The sequence below is a fragment of the Mesoplodon bidens genome, assembly GCF_964165515.1.
Source record: "Mesoplodon bidens genome assembly, chromosome: 19".
In the NCBI taxonomy this organism is placed as follows: domain Eukaryota; kingdom Metazoa; phylum Chordata; class Mammalia; order Artiodactyla; family Ziphiidae; genus Mesoplodon; species Mesoplodon bidens.
This window is the reverse complement of record NC_138179.1, coordinates 56,128,967-56,141,477: the sequence shown is the minus strand read 5'-3', so window position 1 is coordinate 56,141,477 and position 12,511 is coordinate 56,128,967. Positions and strand designations below refer to the sequence as shown.

Below are 12,511 nucleotides of genomic sequence, written 5' to 3'. Positions count from 1 at the left end.
AGTCCACAGTGAGGCTGCCCCCTTGCGCAGCACTGTTCTACACTCTGGCCGGGACCATGAACATGGCAGATCCCTGCTCTGAGGAGCTTCGCCCGGAGAGGCGAAAGAGACTGTAAACACAGAAGCACATAACTAAGGTGATTTCCAGTATGGGGCCAAACTGTGAAGACAGTAAAACAGGGTAGTGTAACAGCGTGGGCCTCGGGGGTGGGCGGGCGCTACTTTCTGCAGGTGGTCAGGGGATGCTTCTTTAAGGCGGTGACAGCTGGACTGGAACCAGAGTGACGAAAGGCTGGCAGCCTTGTGCAGTGCCCGAGAAAGCCACTTCGGGCCCCGAGCCAGGCCGACCTGGACAGTCAAAGCTTGAATGCCGTGAGCAGGGAGGAGGTGGCAGGGGCCACACCTGGTAAGTCCTGCAGGCCACAGCCAGGGGCTGGACTTGTTTAGTACAACAACGGGCAACTGTCAGAAGCCTTTAAGCGGGGGAGTGACTTATTTATGCTTACTTATGCTTTAGAAAGACCTTGGCTGCAGTGAACAGGATGAACTGCAGGGGGTGAGGTGGAGGCCAATTAGGACGTCAGTAGGACCGCCTAGGCTAGCCTTGACAGTGACTTTGTCTAGGGCTGTAGTGGTGAAATGGTGAGAAGGCGACATGGATCTATTCTGGAGGCAGGGTGAGGGGGTGAGGGAAAGAGGGAAATTAGAATAATTCAGTGCTTGGGCCTGAACAGCAGGCTGGCAGGTAGAACCCTCTATTGATGATGGGACAACTTGGGGAGGACTGGATTTGGGGTGGGGTGGAGGGAAATGAGAACCTAGTCTGGACTATGAAATGCATCCAAGCGGAGATGTCAGGTAGTTAAATATCTAAGTCTGGATCTCAGGGGAGAAGTCTCAGCCAGAGATAAAGATTTGTGATTCATCAGACAATAGATGGTCTATGAAGCCACAGAACTGGCTAAGACCCACTACAGGAGTGAGTGAAAGTGAAGACAAGAGGCCCAAAGACAGAGCCTCGAGTCAACTGTCATTCAGAGCTGGTGGAGGGGGAGGAAAGGGAAGGAGCCTGAAAAGGAACAGCGCTGCAGGACAAAAACCAGGGACAGTGGCATCAGAGAAGTCCAGACAAGAAGGTGCTTCAAGAAGGAGGAAATGGCCAAATGTGTCAGACACCCAGAGACCGAGTAAATGAGGCTTGAGAACTGACCTTTGACTTCAGCAAGACGTAGGTGATGTGGACAAGAGCCATTTCATGGGGACAAAGGGCTGACTGGAGCAGGGTAAAGTGAGAACGGGAGGGACGAGAGTATCAAGAAGTGTTTCTCTAAGACAGGTCATGGGACACAGGGACGCACATGCACGGGTGATAATGATAAAGGTCCAGTAATGAGGGAGAGATAGCTGATGCAGGAATAGCTGCAGGAGTGAGGTCCTGAGAAGCTTGGAGAGGCGGAATCCAGCTGGAGGTGTGGAATGCAGTTTCCACTGTAGTCAGGGGTGGTGGGGGGGATGGGGGCAGAATTGGGTGGTTCTTGTGTGATGGCAACCAATTTTCCTCTGAAGTCTGTGGTGCCGTCACCACCTGAAGTTGAGGTTGGGAGATTAGAGTAGAATTAGTCATCTCAAGAGTGAGGAAGTAAAGCTTCTAAGGCATCAAGGGTCCACTTGAGATTTTTTTTATTTATTTATTTTTTTTGTGGTACGCGGGCCTCTCACTGTTGCGGCCTCTCCCGTTGCGGAGCACAGGCTCCGGACGCGCAGGCCCAGCGGCCATGGCTCACGGGCCCAGCCGCTCCGCGGCATGTGGGATCTTCCCGGACCGGGGCACGAACCCGCGTCCCCTGCATCGGCAGGCGGACTCTCAACCACTGCGCCACCAGGGAAACCCAGTTAGAGAGATCTTTTAAAAATCTGTGAAAGTCATGCTTGCTCATTGTGAAAAATGTAAGCAATGACAAAGCATACAAAGTAAGAAACCACTTCCATCCCTCCATCCCACAGTGCCGACCACTGTTAAAAGTGTGGCAAATGTGGTTTAATTTATATCCTTCTAGATCTTTTCTATACATTTGCAAAGGGGGAAAACATATATATTATATGATGAAGTCTATGTTTACAAATTGAGATCATAGACTATTGTTCTGCAGCTTGCTTTTTCTCTGTAGCAATAAATGATGGACATCGTGCCAGGTCAGTGCTTCAGATCCACTTCATTCTTTTTAAAGGCTGCAGAGCATTCACAATATGGAGGGACCTGGTATATTTAACAGGCTATCAAGAACATTAAGGGTATTTTTCATTTACCCCCAGCTACAGTGCTGCGATGGGCATCTCTTTAAGCTCTTTTTTTTTTTAAACACCTTTATTGGCGTATAATTGCTTTACAATGGTGTGTTAGTTTCTGCTTTATAACAAAGTGAATCAGCTATACATACACATATATCCCCATATCTCTTCCCTCTTGGGTCTCCCTCCCTCCCACCCTCCCTATCCCACTCCTCTAGGTGGTCACAAACCACCGAGCTGATCTCCCTGTGCTATGCAGCTGCTTCCCACTAGCTGTTTTACATTTGGTAGTGTATATATGTCCATGCCACTCTCTCACTTTGTCCCAGCTTACCCTTCCCCCTCCCAGTGTCCTCAAGTCCATTCTCTAGTAGGTCTGCGTCTTTATTGCCGTCCTGCCCCTACGTTCTTCATGACATTTTTTGGTTTAGATTCCATATATATGTGTTAGCATATGGTATTTGTTTTTCTCTTTCTGACTTACTTCACTCTGTATGACAGACTCTAGGTCCATCCACCTCACTACAAATAACTCAATTTCGTTTCTTTTTATGGCTGAGTAATATTCCATTGTAGATATCTTTAAGCTCTTTTGTATGAGCATTTCTGAAGGATCATTCCTAGAAGTGGAAATGCTGGGTCATGTACATTTAAAATTTTAATGGCTACCCCGGGCCAGGCATAGCGTCAGACACACAGTAGGGTCTTTGTAAGTATCTGTGGCATGAATGGATACTGCTGCATTGCCCTCCAGGAAAAACACACTATTTCCACTCCCACCAACAGCAAACAGAGAGCCATAGAACTGACAATTTCTGCTACTGGGTCCCAGCCCCGCTGGGCTTCATGACAACCACTTTCCTCCAGGCCGCTCTGCTGCTGCTGGGAAGGGTTTAAAGACCCTATGTCACCTTCAGTGAAAGGCAGGCAGCGTCCAGGCAGAGGGTGACCTCCTCTCCCAGGTCTGCAAAGGCCATGGCTTCACATCCTCCCACTGGGGTGGGTGTTTACCAGTGAGGGCAGCGTCAGCTCGGGACTTCTCTAATGGGAACTCGCCGTGTTTACACAAGCACCCACATATCTTCCTTCTGCTCCCCCTGATCAACCTCTGAAACTGAAGGGAAACTTCCTATGGCTGGGCTCACTCCACTGCCAACTCTGGAGCTCTGTCGTCAGTAACTGCTGTTCTTCCTCTGGGGCCTCGTCTGCAGCAGGAACCCCCAGCCAGACAGCCCGTTTCTAGCATCTTTGGGGCTGGCTGTGCCATCCCCCTGCCGCTGGCCCTGTCACCTGCCTGGGTCCTGATGCCCCAAGAAAATTATTGGGAGAGCCCCGGAGGAGGCCAGCACACCGGAGCCAGTTCTACCTCTGACCCTCGCAGGAACTTTGGCCCGCATCGCTCTGTGCCCTCTGCCTGGGGAGGAAGGCTGGCATTCAGAGGCTGCCGGGAAGCAGGGCAAAGGCAAGGTCAGGTGGAGGGGTCCGGGCCTCCTGGGCCCCCAAGATGCTGGCGTGGGGGTGTCTCTCACGCTGCGTATCCCACGCCAGGCTTCCAGCTCCACACTCTGCTGCAGGCCCCCGCGGGGAAAACGCCCTGTGAAGACTCTGCCACGCTGCAATGGTGAGCGCCTCTCCTCTTCGGGTGCTCAGTCCCGCAGATGGGGCTGAGGCGGTGGTGCCCAGAGCCACGGGGGACTGGAGAAGGGCAGACCTGCTCTCTCTCCTCCCTCCAGAGAGTCTAGGGTGAGGCAGATGAAGGTCTTCCAGGCCCTGCCCCAGCTCGCCTCCCCACTGCCCCCTCCCCACCCCCGTGGTGAGAGAGTCAGAGAGCTGAGCTCTATGTGTCCCAAGGGAAAGCAGCGGGAGGGTAGGATGAGGAAGCACACGACGAGGGTCACTCCCACCCCATCCCCATCCCCCGTCCGGGCTCTGTGGCACCCAGAGACCTCAAGGAACCAGAGGTCAAAGCATCTGCCAAGATCCTCTCCCGGAGGGTGGGCCACAGATGTACTGTCCTCCCAGGCTCATCAACGGTGGGGTTTCAGGCACAGTGACCCCCCCGCCGTGTCCCCCAGCATTGCCTGGGCTCACCTCCCCACACAGTCAGAGGCAGACTCTCAGATTTAGTGAGAACTCATGTTGCAGGGGAGGGGAGGGTACGGTGGGGTCTTCTCCAGTCAGGTAGAATGGAAGGCAGAGCTCAGGCAGTCCTGTCTCCCAGAGTGCATCAGCGCCCTCCGAAACGTCTCAGAGCTGGCCGTCCAGTCCACACTCGTACCGCCAGAGCGCAGCTCCCTCCACTCTCAGAGCAGCTCGTTCCACCGCTGGGCACCTCCAACTGTTCACGTTTTCCTCCAGGCAGCCTCTACCTTGCAATGGCAGGTGAGGGAGGGGTGGACATGTCACTCCAGACCAGCCCTTGGGACAAGAGAAGCAACTGGCGTGGAACCGCGGTAGGAAAAGCAATAAGTTAAAGCCAAGAATGGCCAGAGGTCTGGCACGACGGGCGGTGGGGGGCGAGTCTCTGGCTTGATCCAGGAGGCCCTGGGGAGGAGGCGGCTGATGACAAGGTTCCAGGCAGGAGGTGGCTCAGAAGGTGGGAGTGTCGATGCCGCTGCGCACCCCCGCGTGTTCTTCAGGCCTGAAGCTGTAGGGAGGGGGTGGCTCCACGGGAGGCAGACCCACGGCGGCCTTCAGGATAATCTGCAGGGAAAGGAGGGGACAGGGACTTCTTAGGGCCTGCCACTGGCCACTGTCACCCATGTGCTGGTGGTGGCATGTTTACCAGGGAGAAGGGTGGCCCGACGCTGGTTGCAGAGCCCTCCCTAGGGCCCAGAGGCTTGGCGTAAGGACACCCTCCACTGCCCCCATTGCTCTAAAAATCTGAATGGGGAGGCACAGAGAGCCGAGGGACAGGGCAGGGGTTGGGGTGGATACCCACCTCGCTGTAGGGGGGTGGGGGCTCACAAATGGATGCTGTGACCCTCTCTGTGGGAGTAATGCGGGGCCGTTCTGGGGGCCCCTCATGATCCGTTGGGGGCTCCTGCTCCGACTTTCTGCAGTTGCGACAGAAGCGCTTAGCCAGGCCACAGAGGCACAAGAGGGGTATGATGATCAGAAAGAGGACGACAAAGATCCTGGGGTAAAAGGAACCACCAACGTCAGCCTGAGTCTCCAGCCACACCCGCTGCACCGCCCTCCCTCCCCGACCTACACCCGCCCCTCAGCAGGAAGTCCAGTCCAGTCCTGTGTGGGCCAGAGGAACTGGCCCAAGGCTCACCTCAAGGGGCCAGAGAAGAGCTCGTCCTGCTCTGGCTGGTACTCTTGGCAGCAGCTGTTACCACAGCAGTTGAACCCTTTAGGGCAGGTGCTGCGGACCGGGTCAGAGAGAGGCCATTGGTACCGAGGTTGGGAGGCAGAGGATCCCAGCTTCCCTAAAGCTCACCCGTGCGCTCAGGGCACGAGCCACACCCCTAGCAGGGTGGAGGTCCAGGCCCCCTGGGCTCAGTGGGAGGAACCTGGGGCTGGGATCAGGACCCGGGTTTCAGGCTCAGCTCACTACTGGCCTCGTGCACTCGTGCCAAGTTACATTCCTTGCTGGGCCTCACTTTCCTCACCTATAAGATGGGTGTAATGAAGGTCCTGTCGACCTCACTGGGCAGGTGTGGGGACTGAGTGTTGTAGTGGCTACAACATCACTCTGAGGAGATGCGGAGGAAGAGGGACAGTGGGGAGGGTCCAGGAGCTAATTCCAGGAGGAGTGAGCTGGCGCTGGGGCCCACGGAGCAGGAGGTGGGAGGGACACGGTGTCCCTGGAACATCCAGGGCTGACCGGTGGAAACACTTTGCTGCCCAGAGGCCACGCCCCTCAGCCCCTGCTCATTGTGCTTGGGCTTCTTAGCGTTTATAGAGTGAGAGTGTATGCCCTCGTTTCCAGGGGGACCCTCAGAGGGGAGGTGGACTAAGACTGGAGTAAGAAGGATGGGGATTGGCCCGCGAGTGTGAAACTGCCCGTGGGTATAGGCTGGTGGAAGCAGTGAGGGGTGGAGCCTCCCTCTCTGGGTGGGGGGTATGGTTTCTGGCTAGAAGGGGAGAGGGTGAGGATGATGAAGGCAGGCAGGGCAGGATTTGGGATGTCTCCTCCCCACACTGGAAGTTACAGCCCAAATCCCAGACTTACAAGAAGAGACCACACGTGGCTGCAGCCTGTGGAAGAGAAGAGGCGGAGGTTTGGGTCATAAACTGGGGGCGGGGTTTCCACCCAGACGCTGCCCAGGTACCTCACTGCTACCAGGTCCCAGAGGACCAGCATCTTCCCCCTCGCCTGCTCCCCACCTCCCTCCACATGTTCCCCGGGTCGGTGGCTGCAGCCCCAGCGCCACCTCGTGGCCCCAGCTCTCCTTCCTCTCCGCACCACACCTCCTGCCACGTTTGCTCACCCCCAGGTCTGTAAGCTCACGCCTTCTGGCCACCCTTCCAACCCATCCCCACCACGGCCAGGACTCCAGCAACCCCCGCGCCCACCCCGCCACTCCCAACACTGCTGCAAGTCTCTATCCCACAGATCTGAACACCTAAAACCTTGCTGGAAGCCTCCTTCAGTGGCTCCCTGGGGCCCAGACACCACGACCAGCCCTATCCCCCATTCCCACTCCCCCTGGCCCTCCTGCACACCCACCCACTGGGAGTTCTCTGAACACGTCTGGCTGTTTTACACATGCCTGCAGGAACAAGCTCCTCCCTCCCTCCCTCTTTTGCACTAGTTCTGTGCCACATGGAGGCTATCATTACGGAATTTAACCTGATTCATAGCAAATATGTGCATAAGCCCTGCTTGGAAAGTTCTTTCCCCAGGTGTCTGAGAGGCTGGCTCCAGCACCTTCTCTGACCATCTTACTTAAAATTACATCGACTCCCCCAAAGCACTCCCCGTCCCCTGACTCTGTGCTCACTTTATCTGCATAGCTCTTGTCAACACCTGACATACTATATATTTTACTTTATCTTGCTACTTGTTTGTCTCCTCAGTAGAATGTGAACCCCACCAGGGGAGGGATTTTTGTCTCTTGAAAACCAGTACTCACGAGTTGGGCAGAATGAATGAAAGAGCACTGACAACCTGGTTTCATTTCATCCTGGCTGCTGCTCCCAGACCGTGGGGGAGGAATGCAGGTAGAGGAACACAGCAAACGGGAGGTTATCTGTCACCCCACCCCAGCCTCCAGGGAGATAAGCAACCGTGGCTCAAGAATAAGAAGCCACCTTTGGCTAGACCACCATGTCTTTTTTTTTTGGCCGTGCCACCAGCATGCAGGATCTTAGTTCCCTGACCAGGGATCAAACCCGTCCATCCTGCCGTGGAAGCACACAGTCTTAACCACGGTACTGCCAGGGAAGTCCGAAGACCACCATATCTTTATACCTTGAAATAACAGTTCAACCGTTAATGACAACAACAATAAAGCTAAGAATACCAGTGACAGCCAATAATCGTTGGGCTGACTCCCACAAGTCTTGGCCAGTGGGGCCAAGAGCAGGAATGAACCCCTGCAGGTTGGCCCAGAGAGGGTAAGGTGACTGCAGAGCTGGGGACAGCGCAAGGGGTCCAGGCACTCAGTGTACCCCCTCTCCCTCAGACCCCATCCCCTGTCCCTCCCCCCTCTCCTGGCCCCCAACTAAGGAAGACAAACAATGAACAGGTTTACTGAATTAATCTTGAGCTCCTGTTTGGAGGAGTAGGGGATCCTCTCGCAGATTCTCTCCCCCCACCCCCATTTTAAACAGGTGGTGGCCTCGACTGAGGTGGTATCAAGCGTTGGGGTCCTCTTGGGTAGGTTCAACTTACTTACATGTGGACTGGGGGCATTACCAGCCTGCCCCCTGGAGTTGCTGGGAGGAATCAACAACAGGATGCTCAGCCCCGTGCTGGCACAAACCCACCGCTGGTGATAGAGAAGGAGTAACGGGGCTTCTGGAGCACAGCCGCTCAGCAGCCGGTGAATGTCGTGGGGACCAGGCCTGGGCCTTCCCTCAGACTCTTACCCAGAAGTTAAAAACCCATGCTCTAGACCTATGTCAGTTTCTAGGATAATCTCCCATCCCCAAACTGGAGAGACTCCCCCCATGACTGGGGCAGCGAGGGATGAGGGGGTGTTGAAACCCTGCCGCATCCTCGGAAATCACAGGTTTCAGAGGTCACCCCAGCCTTGGGTCAGGCAGCCAGACCAAATCCTATCACCAGCTGGAATCCTACCCCCACTCCGAGAAAGGGAAGAAGGAGCCTCCTTTCCTCTAGGGCGCAAGCAGAGAAACACAGTCCCAGAGAGGGCTAGGGCTTCCCCAAGGTCACCCAGCACTGTGAAGAATGGAGCTGGGGTGATAGGCTGGCCAGGCGTCCAGATCTCAGTCCAGACCTCAGGCCCTGCGCTAGTCCCCGCTTTCTGACGCAGCGAGAAGAACGAACCAAGGCTAACGTGAGGGTCAAAGTCCCCACACACCAAGAGGAGCTACGTGTCAGGCGGCGGTGGGCGCGAGCAGTTCCCACGACACAGTCCCCCGCGAGACGCAGGGACCCAGGCCTCCTCGGGGCCTCCCTCTGCTCTCACCTCCCCGGCAGAAGGAGAAAGGAAGTCGCTAACTAAACTGCATGTGGTCACGAGGAAACCCTGACAAGGGAAGGTGGTGATCGGGAGCCAGAAGCAGGCCCCTGACCCGCAAGACTAGGGCCCCGAAAGCTCCACAGCTTTACCTCCCAAGCGCTCACCTGTTGGAGGCCGGCCAGCAGGCCGAGCAGCAAGGTGGGTACGAGGCCGGGGACCCAGGTGTCGGACATCCTGACAGGGGGGCCACTGAGCTTCCGTGTGTAGGGGGAGGAGGGGAGAGGCGGGGCCGCGACCCCTCCCACGACTCTCCACCTATGGGGCCCCGCCTAGGGATGGGGGCGGAGCCGAGGCACCGGGGGTGGGCCGGACCCGGGAAGGGAGGGGGAGGGGAGGGGAGGGGAGGGGAGGCGAGGGAAAGAAGTCTGGGTTGGGTTTTGGGAAATGGGAGGTAGAAGAGATTATCTGATTAAAAACTATTGTGGTGTCAGTTTAAGACTGCTGAGCTACCCCTCCCCAACCCTCAACTGCTCCACCATCTAAGTGATCCCAAGCTTGAGAGGGACTGCTGCGCCTACCGGATGGAGAGAGGATGCAGGCAGAGGGAGCTGGACCACGGGAAGTCCCTTCCCACATGGACTGCTGGGGGGCAGAGGTTGAGGGAGAGAGGAAGCGAAGGCCCTGGAGTGGATTGAGGGGATTCCAACGGAGGGAGGTGGAACTTTTTTTTTTTTTTTTTGGCCAAGAAGGGAGGGAGGGGCGGCCTGATTGATTTCTGGGTCAGGAGAACCTAGAGGAGATCACTAGTACATTCGTGCCCCGCCCCCACCCTCCCCGAAATCCTGGAAGGAGGTGTTGGTACACTTCCTCCGTTTGACTACAGTGGAAATTAAGGCCCCAGGATTCAGAGCCTAGTGCCTGAGTCCGCAGCTGGGGCCGAGCGGCAGCCAGGCGAGCTGGGGCGCGTGCGAGCAGGCCCATCCAGATTTCTGGAGAGACGCCGCGGACGCGGTCCCGGCCGGGAAGAGCTGGATTCAGACCAGCGGCGGCCGCGCCCCGCCCCGGAGGCGTGCTGTGCTTCCCGGATACGGCCGGCAGGTGGCAGCATCGCTCAACGCGGGCTTTCCCCGGAGCCGGGCAGCGCGGGGCTGGGACCTGGGGCTGGGACCTGGGGCTGGGTCTCCCTGGGCTCCCTCCGGGGGGACCCGGCTGGACTGTGCGGTGGGAGGCCGTCTCGGTGGGCGATACGCGGAGGGTGAGAGCCAGACGCCCAAACACAGATGAGACGTAAGGAGACCTTGTGGGAGTTGGAGAGATGGAGCCCGGACCCCCGAGGACGGGGGCGAAATGGAGATGGTGGGTGGGGTGCTGCTCCCAGACCTGGGGAAAGGGGGAGGGCTCCAGGAGGGGATCAGTTCTTAGGTATTTAGGCGTCTCCTGCTGCGTCTCAAATCCGACTTTGCCACTGAAAGCCCCAACCTAGTAGGAGAGGACAGCGGCCGTCCTTTGGCTTCTTTTTCTTTTTTCTCTCACCGCTTTCTCCTTATCTCTGTTTCTCATCTCTCCCAGTCGTGCTTTCTCGGTCTTATGTTTAACCTCTCCTTGGTCCGCCCCGTTTCTCCCAGTCTCTGTTTTCCTGTTTCAGTTTCTCCCCATCTCTGTGTCCATGCATTTTCTCTTCATTTCTACGTGTTCCCTGTTTTCCCATCTCTGTTTCTCCCTTTGTTAATCTCTGTCTGTCTCAGTGGAGGTGTCTGTTTTTCTGTCTCTGTTTCCATTTCCCTTGTCTCTGGTTTGGTCCTGTGTCTCCCTGTCTCTGTGTCTGTTTCTCACCAACTCTCCTGATCTCTCTCTCTCTCTCTTTCTCGGTCTCTGTTTCTCATTATCTCTTGGCCCCTAAGGACAGAATCTTCCAGTTTCCTGATCCAAGCTGAATTGGGGTCTGGCCCCAGAGAATGCCCTCTCTATTTGAAGTTCCTGGTGACTGATCTTGGAGAAAGGATGGGGGGAGGCACGGCACGTCTCTCCTCCTCCCCCAGCAGTTGGCTCTGGACCTAGCCCACCCCTCTGCCGAGGTGGACCTAGTCCAGAGAGTACTGGAGCTTTCTCCTAGCAGCACCCACGCTGCTGCTTCCTTAGTGAACTTGTTGCTAACTTGGACTTCCAGGGCCCCACTACACCAACACCCAAGACCTGAGACACCCCTAACCTCCTGCCTCTCTGCCCAGGCCTGGAGCCCTGCGGAGGTGTGGCCCTCAGGGGAGAGGAAGATGGGTGAGCTTAGGGGAGGAGGGTATCCTAGGGAGTGGAATGAGGGTGCTGAGAGGGGCATGGAAGACCTTGAGGGGTAGACCTGGGAGGCTGAAGAGGTGAAGGGATGAGGCAGGTTGGTGCCCTGAGGGGGAGGGCAGGAGGATGGCGCTGCTTCCTTCTGGCGTCCACCGACACAGATGTAGCGTTGCCAGACGAAATACCAGATGCCCAGTTAAATCTGAATTTCAGATAAACAATGAATAACTTTTTAGTATAAATAAATATGTCCCATGCAATACTTGGGGCATACTTATACTAAAATGTATTTGTTGTTTATCTGAAATTCTAATTTAACTGTGTGTCCTGTATTTTTATTTGTTAAATCCTGCAACCCTACCCACATCCCTAAAATGTCATAAGAGAATAGCTACTCTACCCCCTGCCCCACATCTCCCCAGTGGGAAAATGAGGCTCCTGGGCAGAGTCCAGAGGGCCTCTGGAATCTGCCTCTGGATCCCCAGTTTTTTTTAATGACATCAGACTTCCTTTCTGTGCTCCTTCCTGCAGATGGGAGGTGGGCAGTCCCAACTCAGGCCAAGAACACCAAGCCCTGTTGTCAGTGTCCACCATGGCTCCCAGGGCCCCAGCATTCCTGGTGGGTGAGGCTGCGTGGGGGTGAGGGCACAGTGGGGCCCCAGACTGAGCAGACCTGGGGCCTGTTCTTGTCTAGAGGCAGGAGGGTCCTGGACAAGGGCAACATCTGTTCAACACTCAGTCTGGCAGTGGGTGGGCAGTGTGTGCACGCATGTACGTGTATGCTCAGACATACAGGGACATGGGGGCAGGGAGGCCCAGAGACCTCATGCAGTCAGTGAGTCCTTCTAGATTCCACTCCAGATTCCATCTGGGGTTTCCCCAAAGCAGCAAAGTTGAAATGTCTTCATACTGGCTCAAGCCTCCCTGGCCCATTCCATAAAGAAGGAGCCGATTGTGTGCCCTCCAAGGGCCCAGCTGGAAGGGCCTCGGAGGTCAGCCTGTCCACCCGCTCTCTTCTCAGAGAAGCCAGCTGGAGCCCAGAGGGGCAGAAAGGCCAAGTCACAGGGGACACTGGGGCTGAGTCAAGACCAAACCACGCAGGTCTTAAGACCCCACACCCAGTGGCAGCCTCAGAGGCGGCACACATGTCGGGGCTGGGGAACTGCTGCTTGGGATGGAGGAACTCCTCCCTGGGAGCTGCAGTGGGAGGCCTTGTGCAGCTTGGCTCAGCCCAGGCCCGGGGGCCAGGCCCTGGGTGAGGGGCAAGAGCCAGGCTGAGTTCTGTTCCTCTCAGCCCTCTCCCCGCCATACTGCGGTGGACACTGATACCCATA

General features: G+C 56.3%; 2 protein-coding genes across 2 annotated transcripts in view; one reads left to right on the top strand and one right to left on the bottom strand.

The window, feature by feature from the left end:
* The window catches only part of COL1A1 (collagen type I alpha 1 chain), a 142,282-nt gene that overhangs the window by 56,801 nt on the left and 72,970 nt on the right, over positions 1–12,511 (top strand). The gene's annotated exons all lie outside the window — the stretch shown is intronic.
* Positions 4,227–9,210, bottom strand: TMEM92 (transmembrane protein 92). The gene is made up of 5 exons (XM_081218615.1): positions 9,053–9,210; positions 6,470–6,495; positions 5,570–5,659; positions 5,231–5,426; positions 4,227–4,992 (listed from the first exon to the last, which is right to left on the bottom strand). The coding sequence occupies exons 1-5, from the start codon at positions 9,119–9,121 to the stop codon at positions 4,879–4,881; spliced, it is 495 nt and encodes a 164-aa protein (XP_081074741.1). The 5' UTR covers positions 9,122–9,210; the 3' UTR covers positions 4,227–4,878.

Bases quoted from the DNA above. Each gene is read 5' to 3' on its own strand.
- TMEM92 (XM_081218615.1), bottom strand. From the start codon at position 9,121: ATGTCCGACACCTGGGTCCCCGGCCTCGTACCCACCTTGCTGCTCGGC. The intron at 5,427-5,569 runs GTGAGCCTTGGG...CTTTTACCCCAG, and splicing joins CTCTTCTCTGGCCCCTTGAG to GATCTTTGTCGTCCTCTTTC. The intron at 4,993-5,230 runs GTGGGTATCCAC...CTTTCCCTGCAG, and splicing joins CCCCACCCCCCTACAGCGAG to ATTATCCTGAAGGCCGCCGT.